At 41.8% G+C, this 17,011-nt stretch overlaps 1 protein-coding gene across 8 annotated transcripts in view; it reads right to left on the bottom strand.

The window, feature by feature from the left end:
- Window positions 1-17,011, bottom strand: part of ALDH3A2 (aldehyde dehydrogenase 3 family member A2) — a 325,020-nt gene that overhangs the window by 186,494 nt on the left and 121,515 nt on the right. For all 8 annotated transcript variants that reach the window (XM_069226358.1, XM_069226364.1, XM_069226365.1 and 5 more), the window contains one exon: window positions 10,216-10,424. In XM_069226358.1, coding sequence (XP_069082459.1) covers window positions 10,216-10,424 — 209 coding nt within the window. The remainder of the gene's footprint in view (window positions 1-10,215; window positions 10,425-17,011) is intronic.

Here is a 17,011-nt window from a genome sequence, read left to right as displayed (position 1 = left end):
AATCTGCAGATCCAGTCTGACGCCTGGGGGACATTCTAAGGTAAGGAATCTGCAACTAGAAGTCTCTATCAGATAGAGGAATATGCCAGATTTGCTTTCTGTGATAACAAATAGTATACAATATCTTGTACTGAAGCCTTAAGTGGGTCAATATTTTTGAGTTGACAATAGTACACAAAACATTTCCTTTTAGCAGCATAACAATGTCGAGTTGTGGGTCTACGTGCCTCCTTTAGAATATCCATACATTCAGATGGAAGTGGTTGGTAACCAAACACTGACTTTAGGGTGCCATATCGCAAGATTGAGTGGGCTGGGATTTGGGTGTCTGATTTGACCTCTGTTTTGGGTCAACAGATCTGGTCTGTTTGCTCGCTTGTGATGAGGTACTACCGATAGATCCAGCAGTGTTGTGTACCAATACTGACGTGTTCATGTGGGAGCTATGAGAATAAAAGGTGAGTGACATTTGTCTCACCTTCTTTACCAGAAATGGAATGAGGGGGGAGAAGTGGAAAAGAATAAGCAAATATTCCTGACCAGTTCATCCATAGAGCATTGACCTTGGATTGTGGGTGTGGGTACTTGGATGCAAAGCTTTTGCATTTTGAGTTTTCTTTTGTGGCGAATAGGTCTACGTATGGAGTTCCCCACATTTGAAAGTATTTCTGAATTACCTGCAGGTGAATTTCCCATTCATGGACTTGTTGCTGCATTCTGCTTAACAGGTCTACTAGTAGAGATACTGTGCCACTATTTGAATGTGAATCGCCCATCTCCAAATTTATTGGGCTAAAAGGGATAACTGACATGAGAGTGCTAGGAATACTACTAGTAATTCCAAGTAATTTATGTGGTAAGTCTGTTGAGTGGAGTCCCATTCCCCTTGTATGGTGAGATTGTTTGGATGTGCTCCCCAACCGATCTGTGATGCATCTGTTGTGATGTATATTTGGCGGTCCAACACCACTAGATCCTGAAGTTAACCCTGTGACTGAAACCACTGTTGAGAGACACTGCTGCAGCGGCCTCATATACATTTGGAACTACGGCTTTACATGAAGCCATCATTCCTAATAACTTCATCACTAACTTCACTGTACAAGTGTGGTTGTGTTGTAGTTTGGTTGTAGTTAAGGCATTAAGGGCCTGATTACAACTTTGGTGGAGGGGGTTAATCCATCCCAAATGTGACGGATATCCCGCCTGCCGTATTACGAGCTCCATAGGATATAATGGACTCGTAATACGGCGGGCGAGATATCCGTCATATTTGGGATGGATTAACGCCCTCCGCCATAGTTGTAATCAGGCCCTAAGTCTTTAAGTGCCTGAAACCTTACTGGGTTTGGGTATGCTAATGCCAACTGAGTGTTGAGAACTGCTCCATTTGCAATGGTTGTAGGTGTGATTTGAGGTAACTGATTGTGAATCCAAAAGTGTGTAGGAGATCTATTGTATACTGAGTGTATTGTTGACAGACTTGGCTTGTACTGGCCTTTATTAGCCAGTCATCTAGACGAGGGAAGACATGTATGTGTTGTCTTCTGGGGAATGCTGCAACTATTGCTAAACATTTGGTAAACACCCTTGGTGCTGTTGTTACTCCAAATGGTAGTACTTTGAACTGGTAGTGCTTTCCCACAATGACAAATCTTCGGTATTTGCAATGTGCTGGATGTATGGGAATGTGGAAATATTCACCCTTGAGATCTAATGCAGTCATGTAATCTTCTTTTTGTAATAAGGAATGACATCCTGTAGAGTGGCCATATGAAAGTGTTCTGAAAGAATGTACAGATTGAGAAATCGGAGATCTAGAATTGGCTTTTACATGCCATTTCTTTTTGTGGTATTAGTGAATATACTCCCGATCCCTGTTGGGATATTGGTACTAACTCTACGACTCACTTGAGAAGTAGTATTTGTACCTCCTCTTTCAGTAGACTGAGATGGACCTGAGTAAGTCTGCGTGAACCAGTCTTCTTCCCACAGGAGATGTGTGGGTTGTGGGGCTGGTGAATGAGTCACTATTTAGTTGTAGTAGAGGAACATCTGGAAGTGGATGGTTTGCCTCTTCCTCTATTATTGGATGCTCTGTAGGAACCTTGAAATGAACCTCTTGTGTAAAATTGTGAAGTCTTCTTTTTTGCTGGAAAGTGGATGGTGTTTCTGTGGCTGCTGGCTTTAAGCCACCTCTAAATTGTGGCCTATGAAAGCTTCCTCTAGCACGTCTAGTGTATAATGCACCCATCGCTTTAGCCGTCTCAGAATCTTTCTTCAGCTTTTCTATAGCTGTGTTCACTTCTGGGCTGAGCTGATGTTCCTTGTCAAAGGACATGTTTAAGAAAGTTTGTCTTATCTCAGGTTTGAAACCTGAACATCTTAACCAAGCATGTCTTCTGATGACTACGCTGGTGTTTATGCCCCTAGCTGCGGTGTCGGCCGCATCTGTAGCGCATCTAATAGCATCATTGGAAATTGCCTGTCCCTCTGTAACTATTTGCTGTCCCTGCTTTTGATGCTCTGGTGGAAGGTATTGCAGCAATTCTTCCATCTAATCCCAGTGGGTGCCGTCGTTCGTAGCTAAAAGAGCTTGGTGGTTAGCTATTCTCCAATGGTTTGCCGCTTGTGAGGCTAACCTTTTTCCTGCAGCGTCTAGATTTTCCGCTCTCCTTATCTGGAGGAGGAGCACCCCCTGTTGACTGCCTGTTAGCCCTCTTCCTTTGCTGCACTAACCACTATTGAATCCGGTGGTAACGGAGTTCTTATGAAAACAGGGTCAGAGGGACGCGGTTTATATTTTTTATCTACTCTATGAGTGATAATTCTGGCCTTCACTGGTTCCTTAAAAATATGGGATGAATGCCGAAGCATCCCAGGTAGCATTAGGAGGCACGGATATTCCTTATGTGTGGATGTATTAAAAAGGAAGTCCTCCTCTATCGCGTCTGTGTGCATCTGCACGTTATGGTATGCAGCTGCTGTTGCTATGACATGACTGTATGCTGTAGTGTCTTCTGGTGGAGAAGGTCTAGCAGGGTACATTTCTGGATCATTTGAGGTAATAGGATCAGGGTCATATAGATACCATGGATCTGTATTCTGCTGAATATCACTAAAATCATCCCTGTGTGGTAATGCGGAGGATGTATGTGGTGAGAATTGCATCTCATATGTTGGTGATGATGGTGGCGGTCGTGCGGAAGAAAGAATAAGAGGAGAATGTGGTGACGAAGGCTGTTTCTGCTGTAAAGCCTTTTCTCTCTCTTTGTCCTTTGAGACCTTTTTTGGTGGAGGTTCAGCATCTAAGGTCTCCTGAAAGGTTAACTTCCTTTTAATAGTCACTGGGGGAAAAGCAATTATTCTTCCTGTGCCCTTTTGAATTTGTAATTTGCGCTGTCTAAAGTCCATGACCTCTAAAATTGGTTGTATGTCCGACGTTTCTTGTGTGGAAGTAGTAGGTTTACTACTTGTAGCTTTTGTCTCCGAAGGTTTAGTCACCAAGTGCACTCTGAATTTAAGGCTTCAAAATTGATGTCTCTACTTTTCGTCTTGGTACCGAGACAGCAGGAACAGTCTCTTTTGTTGGTGCCGAATGCACTTTGGTCTTACTCTCGGTCTTACTCTTGGTGCTGAACCCAAAGGTTGGTCCTCCAGACTTGTGGACCGAGGACCTGTGCTGGAGACTCTTTTGATGTATTTGGGTGGTGTGACGGGGCAGGTGTACTGCGCCGGAGGTATGGGGTGGCTGTCCGCATCAGAACTGTGTTCGGAATCCGCTTCTCTGATGGAAAGCGCTGAACTGTACTGTACTTTGTTCTTACTCCTCTTGCACGTGTTCCTCACCAAAAAAATCTGAAGTTTCTTCTGTGGACTTGGAATCCATTTCCATTCAGCAAGCTCTTCAATCCCCGGGAGTCTTCTTAGAGCTAAATGATCCACAGCCATTGCAAGTCTCTTCTCGATGGTCGGGAGATAAACTGAGATTACACACCAAATGCTGGTCGGTGTATGGGAACTTAGCGTGAAATCGAGGACAGAATCGAAACAGAGTTTTTTCCATTAGCCCGACACTGAAGTAGGCCCTAACAGGGAGGGCCCATTGTAAGGGCAGAAAAATCAACCCTGATGGTTTAATCAGGTCGACTACAGATAGAAAACGCAATCAGGACAATTCCGACGGTATTATAGAAAGGTAGAATAAGTTCAGAAGGCCCGAACCGAGATCCACCGGAGCGAGAGGAAACACGTCTGAACCTGATGGCGGAAAGAAAACAATTTAACAAAGGACTTGATGCCCATACACAGTATCACCAAGCGGAGGAGTCACTCGATCTCGTGACTCAAAAAACCTTCTTAAAATTGTTTTTTAAAAACTTTCTCTGTATTCTTTCTTCGTTGCCAACCGTCTATTTTTTTCTTTCTGCGTACCTTCCTCTGCCTTTACTGTCCTCTTTAATGCATGTTGTCTTCTGTCTTCTCACTTCTGCACTGTTCCCACATCTTCAGTCTTCTCACGTCTGCACTCTTCTCCCGCCTTCCACCTTCTCCCTGCTTCCGCCTTCAGTCTTCTAAAACCATGCTAATATGTTTCACCTTCCTCTTTTTTTCTATGCAACTGGCTTACAAATATGAGAAAACTGTTATAATGTTGGTTTTTAATTTAATAAAACAAACATTATTATAACAAATCTTTAATATGTGTATGCCAGTTACATAGGGAAAAAAAAAAAAAGTCGAAACCTAGTGGCTTTGCCAATGCTTGCTAAAAAATGTCATCCAGAAAAGTTCGGCCAGGATCAGCAATGTCTACACAAGCTAAATTACTTCTCTAATGATCCAAAAACAAATCAAAAATGAAAATCTTTGGACAACAATTTTTTATGAAGGTATATATGGGGGCCAGGATTAACTACCAATAACCAGTGAACAAGCATTTCCACTTTACATTCTTGTAGTATGAAGTTCACTGTTTTCTTTATTAAAATGCCCACCCCCCTGAAGAATGTCGAAAACAAGGATAACTAACTATATTGCCTACATGCAGTTGCAAAGCTAGGTTGTGCTCCTGGTGCTGTGAGTGTTTCTTGCATAAAAGCCACACCTGTCCCATGTCTAATAGAATAGGTTAATACTGGTCATCCCTTGCAGAGATTATTAATCCCATGTACATTACAGATGACCAGAGTGAGTCAAACCACACACTGAGATGCATTACAATGAAATATATTGTGGTGAATAAATCATAGTAATGTATATAGCAGTCCCTGACACTTAACTTGCCCATCCACAATCGCTTTTGAGTATTACCTCCCTAACTTCTTCCCAATGATCATCCTTGGCAGTGATGTTTATATTTGCTGTTTTGTACTCTATGCTGGTTTGAGAGGGTGGGTGAGGGGCAACAGCAACCTGCCTACTCAGGCCTTCTCTGCAACATCCATACCTGTAACTATACTGGAGATCACATTGGTCGTAGCTTGTATTTCAGTTTTGCCGCTACATAAACACTCTAATATGAAATCAATGCCATGATGTTAAGCAGATGAACAAAACAACATTTCTAAACCTCATATTTTGGATTCCTAATAGATTCATAGTAGGAACATTACATTATTGGGGTTGACACTCTCCCAATTAGTACAGTTATTGAAAACAATCTTCCCAGTGTGGTCACCGGTTTATGCCTGTACTACATGTGGACAATGAGCAAAGATATTAAAAGAAGGTTAGTCGTTATCAATGCAATGCAAAAGATGTTTCTGGCTACCTTGACCATAGCTCAGACTGCTGGTGCCCAACATGGGCCCTCCTCTGGACCTGAAACGAGCGTCTAAAAATTCATGTACTGTCTACGGCCAAATGAAAAAGCTTACTTTCCCATTATTCTCCACCCTCACTGCGACCAGGTAAACCATGGAGTGTCGGACAGCTCGCTTACAATTTCCAGGAATAATCTCCTTCCTTCCTGCACCAAAGGTGTAAAGTGAGAAAAGGATGCCACTGGAGAGTCTTCATACTGAAGGCCCGGTTTTGCCCTTTTTAGATACAGTAGTGTCCGTATCCCTTCAACTAAGTTAACAGGGGATGGTTGTCCTGGAGCTCTGTTCTGGCTGGGTGTAGGGGCCTGGAATCCGTGGGCCTTTTCAACAATAAGCACTGGTGAAGAGGCCTCACTCCTAAACAAAGAAGCTATTTTTCTTTCCACAAAGAGCTTCACTGAAGTGGATTGTTCAGTCTCTGCAACACCCATTAACCTGATATTATTCTGGCACGAGGGTCCTTCAAGGTTGGCATTTTTAAGTTTTACTAATTAAAGTTCTTTGGAGATGGCTGCAAGTTGTGTGGCACAGTTTCAACTGGAGTCCTCAACATCAGACACCTCTCAATCTCTGTTAATTTATTTTTTGTGTTTATTCCACTTTTCTTTTAAGTGATCTCTTTGAAGCATAAGATTATCAATTTCCGAGCCAATAGTATGCAAACTCTACTTCATTTCTTTAAGCAAGTTAACCATTTCAGCTATATTGGATACAGGTGGTAACTGCTGCCTGCTTTGTCACAGTAGATTGTTGCAATTATTCCAATAGGTGTACTGTCGCTAATGAAAACCTGCTACTAATGCAGCACCCAGTGTGCAAATACAAATGTCAACCAGGACAATCTCTGTGTTGTTGTCATAAGGATCCTTGTATCTCTACAAGACTGCTGGATTGGGGGCAGCAGCATCTCTGGTGGTAGGCAACTGAGTAACTCCCACACCAGTTGGCAGCTGTTAGCCCAACCCTTCTGACTTTCTAGCAGCATCTCAACAAAATCCAAGTAGTAAAGGTGATTTCTGGCAGCCTACCTGAAATCCTCTCAGAGAAATTGCAGTGCAACAAGTCTTACCCTGTTCTAGCGTTAGAAATGAGTCTCTTACATACAGACAGGCAAGAAAGAAGATGCAAGACATTTTTCAATACATTTATTAAAAAGGCTACAATCTATGATAACATACATGCACTGTAATGATTAGGATAATGACAAGAGACAAAATCAGGATTGTGAGAATAAGTGATGTGAATATAAACAATCCCAACATTTTGCAATGAACATAAATATAAAAAGTTCTCCCTAAAGCATATCGTTTACCCTAACGAGAGCAAGGTATGATAAGCCTAATCTGCCCAAGCCATATTCATGAGAAGTGCCCCAACCCCTGTTACCTTAGAACAAGGTCGGCGTTTAGTCTCCAAATCAAGAGGAGTAGAGACACAAATGCTGAGGTCTGCTGCAAAGTGACGTGCAGTATGGATGGAATATCCTGGGTGGCGCCCTCTCTAATGACCTTAGTCTCAAAGAGTGTTTTTATAAGGCCCATTCTATTGTTCGTGCAGACATCCTGATGTGGATATGTACCTGAGCGTTAGATTGGGTTCTCAAACTTAGATCAGCAATATCATAACAAAAATGCCTGATGTTCACATTCTGTTCTTGTCTAACGTGAAGCAAAGGGACATGATGACAATCCAATACGTACATTACTGATAATGACATTTTCATGGAATGACAACTGATTACAAAATAAAAACATATCTTATAAAATGCAAGAACTGCAAGTACTGCTATAATTAATAATAAAATGAATAATAAAACAGAGCATGTCCATCTAGGTAAAAGGGCAGAGGCTTACAAGCCGAAGATAAGCTAAACTCCTATACCCAAACAACTAAAATGGATCCACAACATTGTCAGGGCAGTCAGATACTCATTATATAGATGGGTTTCCTGGGTCAGCAACCCAAATCCGCAGCCATCTCACCCCACTGTGGTTGTCAATACTGTCTTTCACATCCAGGCCTATCGGTCACAATCACATTACCTATAGGTCTGGCGTATAATGTCTATTACTCAGAGTCTCACAGTAAGTTCACCCTGTAACTACCTGGGCTACAACACAGAACAGCAGGCCAAGGTCTAGGGCACCATCAAATCATTGGAAATGATTGCATGATGAGTCCCCTTCCACCTACTTACCAGACTGCATTCATCACTGGCTTTCGGTCAAGTCCCTCCTCAGTGTGGACTATTATCAGGGATAGTCACCTGCCCAGCCGTAGCCGCAAGCCCTGGTAGACCGCAAAGAAGCCCTGTGCTGGTAGGGCTTAATCACAGCACTCTCAGTAGGAGCACTAATGTGACCAAGCCCACAGCTCCCACACTGTACATTCTCTGCTGGGCGCCTTCTCCTCCCAGTTATGGTGTGAAGAAATAAACAGCAAGCCTGCTCTCGAGTTTAATATCGGAGGGGCCACCAAAAGCTGACGCAGGAAACTGACATGACCTCGGTCTCAATAGCCCTGGCGTGAAGTGTGCTCTGTTACCCGTGTTTTTAATAGAACATGAATACTGATCTCTTTTTAGAATTTGAAAACAATGGCACTAGCAGACACTAAATAACCAGCAAGACAAAACATTCATGGCGACAAATGCATCAACTCCATTATCATAATGATAAAAGAAGGTATGGAAGGAGCAGACATTTTTAGCATTTTTACACGTTTAAAACTTTACACTTTCCATGCAGCAAACAGAAATGTTTGATTAAGGCAAGAAATGGAAACAGAGTCAGAAAAGTTAAAAATAATGGAAATAGAAAAGTAGGAGCATCAACTGTCAACGTGTTCATGACAAAGTTAATAGCTGCTAATTTTTCATACAATTTCTTCAGTTGCTTAAAACTTCTTAGCCCCAAATCATACTCATTTTTGCAATAAATCAAATAGAAAACGTTCAGACTATATCTGAATAGGAATATGAACTTTGTTTTCATACACAGTGGTATCCTATACTTAATTAATTTATTGCAAATCTGGATTGAGGTTCCAGCTAAGAAATTTTAAGTAACTGAAGAAATATTAGCAAATTCAGGAGCAATTAAAAAAAAAAAAAGCAATCCTAAATATTTATGTCTTTTCTTCAACTTGAGACTTCCTATTCGAAATAAGGTCAGCCACATCATTAGAACCCAACAGATACACCTTCAGCTTCAAGCACATCAGCCAACAAACAAAATCAGAAAGTAAAGTCAAGAGGCATATTAATGCACAAGGTACTAGGTCCTTGCCCATATTAGTGGCAAAGAAGCAGTGAATAAGTAACAAAACTGCCAGGAAAGCTGGAAGACCAGGCTAACTAGATTGCGAGAAGCTGAAATTTACTCCAACATCTCTGCTGTCCACAAATCATTCACTAGTCTCATAACCCCTTGAGTTTTAACACAATACAGTGTAAATTTGTAAAGTGCACATTCATAAAGGTTATGTCTCCGCACAAGGTAACAGGTGTCTTAATGTTACCCAACTCAATGGTATTCACTTTATCTACTGAGGATGAGTAGACCCACCAGGATTGGAAGATGTGATCACGCAGCCACACACAAATGCCTGAAGTTGATGAATTTAGCACAGAGCCACTAGATGTAACGTTTAGCATGATAGGTAAGCGTACCCTTCCCCAGGGATACATTCTAATAGGGGTTGCCTATTCGGAGCGAAGACTAGTGGACATGAGATCATGTTTTTTGGTATGCAACTCACATGCTACAGGCACTTGGTGGGGTTTTCAGAGTATGTCCTTTGTAGTGGGAAATCCATCTTCAAGGAAGTTCCATGTAATAGAAAGTCCATTTGTTTTTTCAATTGAAATCATGTTTATTGAACAATTACCAGTGCAGAATTAACTGACTAGGTGCATTATTCGGAGTTCTCGCAAAGTTTGAGGTCACAAATGAAAACACCTAAAATACTGTTTAAATGATTGTTAGACAACTGGTTTAACGTTTTCAGGTTGTTGCCAAACTAGGTATCTCATTTGGAAATCAGCACCCCTGCTACTGAACCGCGACAGCAAAGCTACAACAAGCACATGTTTTAATGTTGCATAAGCCCATGATAGCAGCTGTTATAACAAGGGCTGTCTAGGTGTTCATTATATGAAGGTTAAAGAACATTGTATCTGAAATTAAGGATTGCAAAAACACTGCCAATTTAGGTAATGATGAGGTAATTCAATAGATATGCCATTGTGCAGTATGAATTCAGACTGTTCAGCTACGTGGCAGAGCCAGGAGGACATTCATAAAAGTTTGCAAGCTTGACAATCACTGTATCTTATCCACCTTCACCTCAGGCCCAATAAGATAAGACTATACTCATATTCCCCTCTCACCTGCAAGCCGTATCCACGTCACAGTCCTTATCAATGTAGCATGGACTTTTGCCACCCAGTTCAAGAGTGACTGGTGTCAAGTGCTTGGAAGCAGCCTCCATTACTATCTTCCCCACGCTGGTACTCCCAGTATACAAAATGTGATCAAACCTCTCCTTAAGAAGAAGAGTTGTCTCTGGCACCCCACCGTTTACAACTTGAAATGCCTCCTGTACATGGAAAATAAAAACATAGTCAGTCTCAGAATAAATCTCTACTGGTGGAATGAGAGCACATGCATAATCTCAACATAACTGGGCAAGAGCAGATCAGAATTGTCACGAAAGTGGATTGAGGTTAGGTTACTTACCTATAATAAGTGTATGTTTTTGGGAATTATTGGATCATTACATGACGCTGCAAATTTCTCAGTGTGTTTTAAGGGCTGAAGCAAGGGAGTTGTATAGGTACAAGAGAGAAGAGGTTAACAAAGAAAAAATCGTTTCTATAAACCAATGTTTAAAACCTCCATTTTAGTGTACTAAGAATACAGTAAGCCTTAGAAATAGGGAAAGCCATAAAAAGATATTTTGATGTATGATGGCTGCGACTAGCAAAACACAAATAAAAGGTCTTTGCCTTATGACTGCAGCATGAAGGAAGGATGAGAAGGCAATATGCCTACATATCAACACATCTGGATGGTTAGTTAAGAAGATGAGGGTAAGACTCATAAGTGGGGACACAAAAAGTGAATCTTTATTCCTCTATTAAATTTCATCAGGAGTAAGTCAAGTCCAAGGTGTCATGGTAGGGCATTCCTTGTACGTGAAGGGACACTGTGTCAATTAATTTGTACATGTCTTAATAGATGGGCAGTCATACTGGGGTTTCTACCTTTAGCATACAATTGGCTGGTAGATGTGAAGCTTGACTAGGTACCTTGAGGTGTGAGCAAGAAGCTCCTAGTAAACTAGACACATGGTGCTGAACTGTGTTCTCTTTCACCGGGGGCAAGTGTAGTCCAGAAAAGGGAGGCCTGATATAGTTTACCTGTAATAACAGTAAATTAGCCAGGCTGTGTCACTTCGGGATCTCTAGAGCATGAAGAGATTCATTTTCTGCAGCCTTGTAGAGAAAGCTACACGAGCGCTACCAACGTTTTGTAGGGAGTTGCAGCAAAGGGCAGCTTCATGACAGAGGTTTTCAAAGTGGTAGCATACCCCTGGTGGTTGCAATCAAATGAGTAGTGAAGGAAGGCTCACCATCCGAGAGAATGCCCAAGCAGGAAAGGCAATATTTAATACCTTTGCATTGAAGGTGTCTGCGAGAGGGACTGATTCTTTGAAAGATAGAGGCTTTTGGCTGTGTCCAGCGCATTAAACTTCAGTAGACTTGTAACCACTACTTCCGCTTCAGCTCACTGGTTTGGGCGATGCCTGCTGGAGTGGCGAATTGTGAGATGTTTGCCCTTATCAACTTAAGTTTATTTCCCAAAATAGTCAGTTTTTACAGGGTTTGGTTGAGTAGGCAGGAATGTAAGACAGGAAAGGAATCACCAATTCCACATCCAAGACACACGACTAGAAATGGGCCACCTATAAATATATTACTAAATTACAAGTATCCAACGCAAACATGGGAGACATTTTCAATATGTATATAAATATAATAGTTTTTTTTTCAAGACACGCAGTCATCATCCTCTTTAAGCTGCGATGAAGCAGGATCAATTCTTCATTTTGTTTTCTGCCAAATTCTATTATTGGTTGTCAGCAAATAAAAACAAAAAGTAATCCACAAGTACTTGATAAAGTGACATTACTCTTTTTAATCATACTCATAAACTTAACTAATATGATTTATTTTCTCTTCTCTCTTCATAGGGTGAGGGGGGTGGGATAATGTTGTCCTTCTTGGTCCTTAATGAAATCATGATTCTTTTTGCATGTTAGTTGGAGAATTGTCATTTCATTAAAAGACCAGGGGCTACCATTATGCATGTTTAAAGCTATCCATGCCAGAATACTCACATGTTCCACATGTCTGATATAAGATTTTGCAAAAGTACTTGATGAGACTAATCTGCTGTTTTTAAATTCTGTTTGAGAACCAACAACCCAGAAAACCTTTCTAGCTATTGCACCTCTAGAAGAATGAGCACCAAACCTTGAAAGATCTATTCCTGCTTCACTTGTTGATGCTCTCACCAATTTAGATAAAGCAGCTGTTGAAACTGCTTGACAAGGTTTTATATAATACAGTGATACCTGTTTCTTTCCATCTGCCCTAGACTCCAGCAGTTTACTCTCATATGATTTCATACATTTCACAATGCATAGCTTATTACACTCTTGAAGATAGAGATAAATGACTGCCTCAGGCATGGTTTTAGTCCTCTTCCAAATGTCAAAACCTACCTCTTCAGGAGACTAAAATCTACTCAAAATTTCCAATACCTTAAAATTAGAAACCCTTCTAAAGGAAATTAGGGAAAGTAAACTTATAACTGCAAAGAGATCTGTCTATGTGAAGGGTAATTAGTAACTGGCCATGGAATAAATAGCCTAAAAATTAAACTAATCTCCCATAATGACTCCTAACAAGACCTGGGGAGTCTCCTAAATCTTACTCCCTTCACAACTCTCCTGATCAAAGGGTCACTTCCTATTGCAAAATGATTAACTAAAGCACGTCCGGCAGAAAATAGCTCACCTATAACAGTTACCAGTCCTTTATGAGAGGCCAGAGTTAAACAAATCTGCTAAATAGATTGCTCCCTCCACTACAGGAGGTTCCACTAGATTGAAACCCCTTTCTATGTACCAACTACACCACTTCTTCCATACCCCCTTGTATCTCTTTCTAGTGCCCGAGGCCCAGGACTCATCCAATAGGTCTTAAGCCTTTCCTGAAAGTCCTGGATAGCTATTAGTACCCCTGAAATCTTCCAAACAGCAAGGTTCATGTTGCCTTCTAAAATCAAAGAGTGTTCCTCTCCCTGTGAATCCACCAGAAGACTGAAAAAAAACAGAACCAGACGGGGTATTGCTACTGAAAGTTCAATCACACGTGAGAACCAAACTTGAGACTTCCAACCATCTGACCTTCATCAGCAATCTGTGGATAATCGAGAAGGGGGAAAAGCATAGCCTCCCTCTCCTGGAGAAAAGCTTCTACCTCCATTGACCCAGGGTCTGGTCTCCAACTGCAGTACCTGGGTACCTGATATATCAACCTACTTGCAAATAAATCCACCTGAACTAGACCCCATAGTCACTGAATAAAACCAAAAAACTCTGAATTTAACTTTCAAAATTAGCTATACGAATTAGAGTCACACTGTTCACAAACACGTCTTAGAAAATTATTAATGCATTTCAGCCAGCCAACATCTCCAATCAATTGATGTGAAATGATTGTTCCTGCCTGGACTATTTTCCTCCCGTCTCTAATCTGTTCAAACAGCTCCCTAGACACAATTGCCCAAATCTGATTCTAGAAATGGACTGAATGAAAGAAGACAGTAGTTCCAAGACTCTTGCTAGGTCCCTCAAGGTGATTGCATCCCTCGCCAGAACCGCCCTTATCTCCTCCTTATCTTTGTTACCTTCTTCAGTTGGGATACGAGATATCCACCTAAAAAGCTAGGAATTGAACCTCAAACCCTACAGGAGATCTTTGTCCGATCCAGATGTTTTTTTTCCCTTTCCTCTCTCTATTTCCCCCCCCCCCCTTACTGGGCGTATCACCTTGGTGAAACACCACAGAGCTGAGCACAGACCAAGGGAAATTAACTGGTATAGGACACATCTCCACCCGGAGCGTAAATTTTTGCCATAGGAATTACGAAATACGTATCTTTTAAATCCAAAATCAGCAACCAATATTTTTCAGTCAAGATGTTCCTCAAAAGATGGATTCCTTCCATCCTGAAATGTCTGTAAACCATGAACCTGTTTAACTGCCTTAAATGTATCACAGGATGCAAAACTTTGTCCTTCCAACATACTCACAAAACCTTCCATTTTCTCAGACTCTACTACTTGAAACAAAACCCCATTCTCAAACACCTGGACCATCTATGTGTCTATCAGATCTTTTTCTCTGCATCCAAGGCCAACTCCCTTGGTTGAATGTGTTGTACAGGTGTTCCCCAGAACTCTATCTTGAATCAAGCTCCAGTCTCTAACACCCAGCACTCACCTGTTATTTTCTTCCAACTGCGGGTGAAGAATCTAAATCTTCCCCAACTCTTAAATGGGAAGAGAGTGGGGTTTAAGCTCACCTTGAGGTCCTGAGCTTCCTCCACGGGACCTTGAATCTCTACTTCTAAAGGTAGAAGCTTGAGTTGGAGCAGTAGTCTCTACCATAATTCCCATAATTTCTGGGCTCTTGGGTGTAGTACTGGGACCTAGGAGATCCACAGCTGACAGCTAGTCCCCTCCTGTCAGCCCTGCAGAATACTTGCCTCATATTGGTCTGTGCCTTGCTAAAGGTGGAAAAGATTGAGACATACTTCTTCAGGTTTACAAAGCTTTTCCCTAAGGTATGCCCCTCTGGGTCCCCCATGTCCTCCATGTTGGACAAACCAGCTACTTTGGGGTTCATTCCCATTAGGACTGCATTTCTTCTCTCCATGATCAGATCTGCATTTGCGTTCCCTAACATGCAAATGAAGTCCTGAGCCCAGCCTCTCAAGAGGTCCATGTTGACCTTTGTATTCTTGTTTCTGGCATCCTCTGCCATTTCTAGTATGAGATTAAAGGGTCCCAGCATATTAAGGGCCATGTTCTGACATTGCTTCAGGCATCTCTGTATTCCCTTCTTGGGGTCCTTTCCAAATTTAAATAAGAATGCTATCAGTTCAGGGTCTTATGTCCAGTGGATGGCCTGGGGCATTCAGCACTCAACAGATTGAGGGTATCCTTATCCAATGATTTCCTGACCCATGATTTCAAACATTTTGCCACATGATCCATGGGCCACCTCTCCACACTTTTTGGGTGTTTTATCATATTAGGTTCGAACATATCTCCGCCCCTCACAAAGGGGTCCTTTACACCTTAAGAGGTTGACACCTGGTCCAAGGGGTAAGGCTCCGAAACATGTAGACAAAGAAGCCAGGTACATTACATCCCTCACTACTGCAGCCCCTCTTTAATCATATGGCTTCCAAGAGATCTATTAAATCATTGGAATTACTAGGAGACAGGTATTTTGAACTCACCCAAGACCCCACCACCCCTATCCCTCCTGTGATTCACATTGACGAGACTACATCAGTGCTCCCACGTATCCCATAGGTCGTAGCATGTCCCGCTCCGTAGCGGAAAATGAAGAAACCCCAATGATGAAGCATGCCACCAAGGGGTAACCCTGGTGGGTGAGGGTTTTTCTAACAGGAAAATCCTTTCTCCTATCCATCCTGTGGTAGTTCTTTCAGCTGGACCTCTTTTGTAATGTTACCTGGTCCAAGTCTTCATTCAGGCTCTCGAAGAGCTCTCCTGAGACATGCATTCGTCCCACTCGAAATCCTCATACTCAGCTTCCTCCTCTACCGAGGAACTCTTTTGTGCCATTAAGGTCACACTTTTGCATCATGCCGCCACAGACAACCTTTCCAAGTGCTGTGTCAAGATGGCCTTTTCCCCTGGTGCTACTGCCACAAGCATCTATTATAGTACTTAGGTACCACTACCATAAACATTGCTGTCCGCTTTCTCAAGATGTTTCCTCTTCTGGGAAACGTTACCTCTTTTACAGGTACTAGTGATAATAGGGAAGTCCTCCTCAGACAAGGAATAATATTTTTTCTCTGGAAGATGCATCCCTCTTCCTCGTGGCAAGTGCGGCATCCACCGTCTCTCTAACAGAGGTTCTTAATTCCGCTTTCAAAACTTTTAGTGGAATCTCCAAATAGTTCATCCACTGGGTGAACTTGGGGGTGGGTCACATCCTTTATTCTTTATATTTTATTTATATATTTATATAAATATATATCTATAAAGTTAAGAAGAGTCAAAATGGGGATAGCAAAAAAAAAAAATCTTTATAAAATAAGTTGAATATAGGGTCAGAAACCTCAATTCACTCAGCTTTAAATAACAGCTGTTAAATGTACTTTAATAAGGCCAGCAGGCACTGCTGTAAGCCCCTTAAATGTGAGCTTTCACTAAATGCTCTTGAATCTCTTCAATAAGGATGCAGCAGGAAGGCCAAATGCTGCATAGGTTTGTAGACAGAAAAAGTTGTTACAGTTTGTCAGAACAAAATTACATCTTGGTTGCCTGGCAACACACTTCCTTTCCACGTGCATTGCCAAGCAACCTTCAAATAACAGCAATGGAAGATGCTTAGTCCACTTTTACTCTTTATTTCTAGTGTGATTGCAGAGCCGATGCTCCTGCAATCAATCACTTTCCCAAATAAAAAAGGAAAAACACACACCAGCAGCGGCAGCTCACTCCTGGGATGACACTCAAAAGGCAGTGATCACAGAGCCAAGTGCTAGGCCGCGTGCGGCTACTGCAGTACTATGCGGGTGAAGTACTATCACGCTCCAAAAAGCAGGGAGTGGACGGTCTCTCGACAAAGACACCAATTCAGGGGAAAACCATCGGCAGGGATGGTACTTGACCTAACTCCCCTCAAATCAGCACAACTAGCAGGATCAAAACACAACAGCAACTACAGCATAAACAACAGTCACACATTAGCCCAAATACTTACCGGGTCCAACCATAAATTAGAAGGGAAATCCCTCACCAGGTAAAAACACAGCATAAAACAAACAGTAGTAAATGATCAGATAAGG

The sequence above is a fragment of the Pleurodeles waltl genome, chromosome 3_1, assembly GCF_031143425.1.
Source record: "Pleurodeles waltl isolate 20211129_DDA chromosome 3_1, aPleWal1.hap1.20221129, whole genome shotgun sequence".
Taxonomy (NCBI): Eukaryota; Metazoa; Chordata; class Amphibia; order Caudata; family Salamandridae; genus Pleurodeles; species Pleurodeles waltl.
This window is presented reverse-complemented; position numbering and strand designations above follow the sequence as displayed.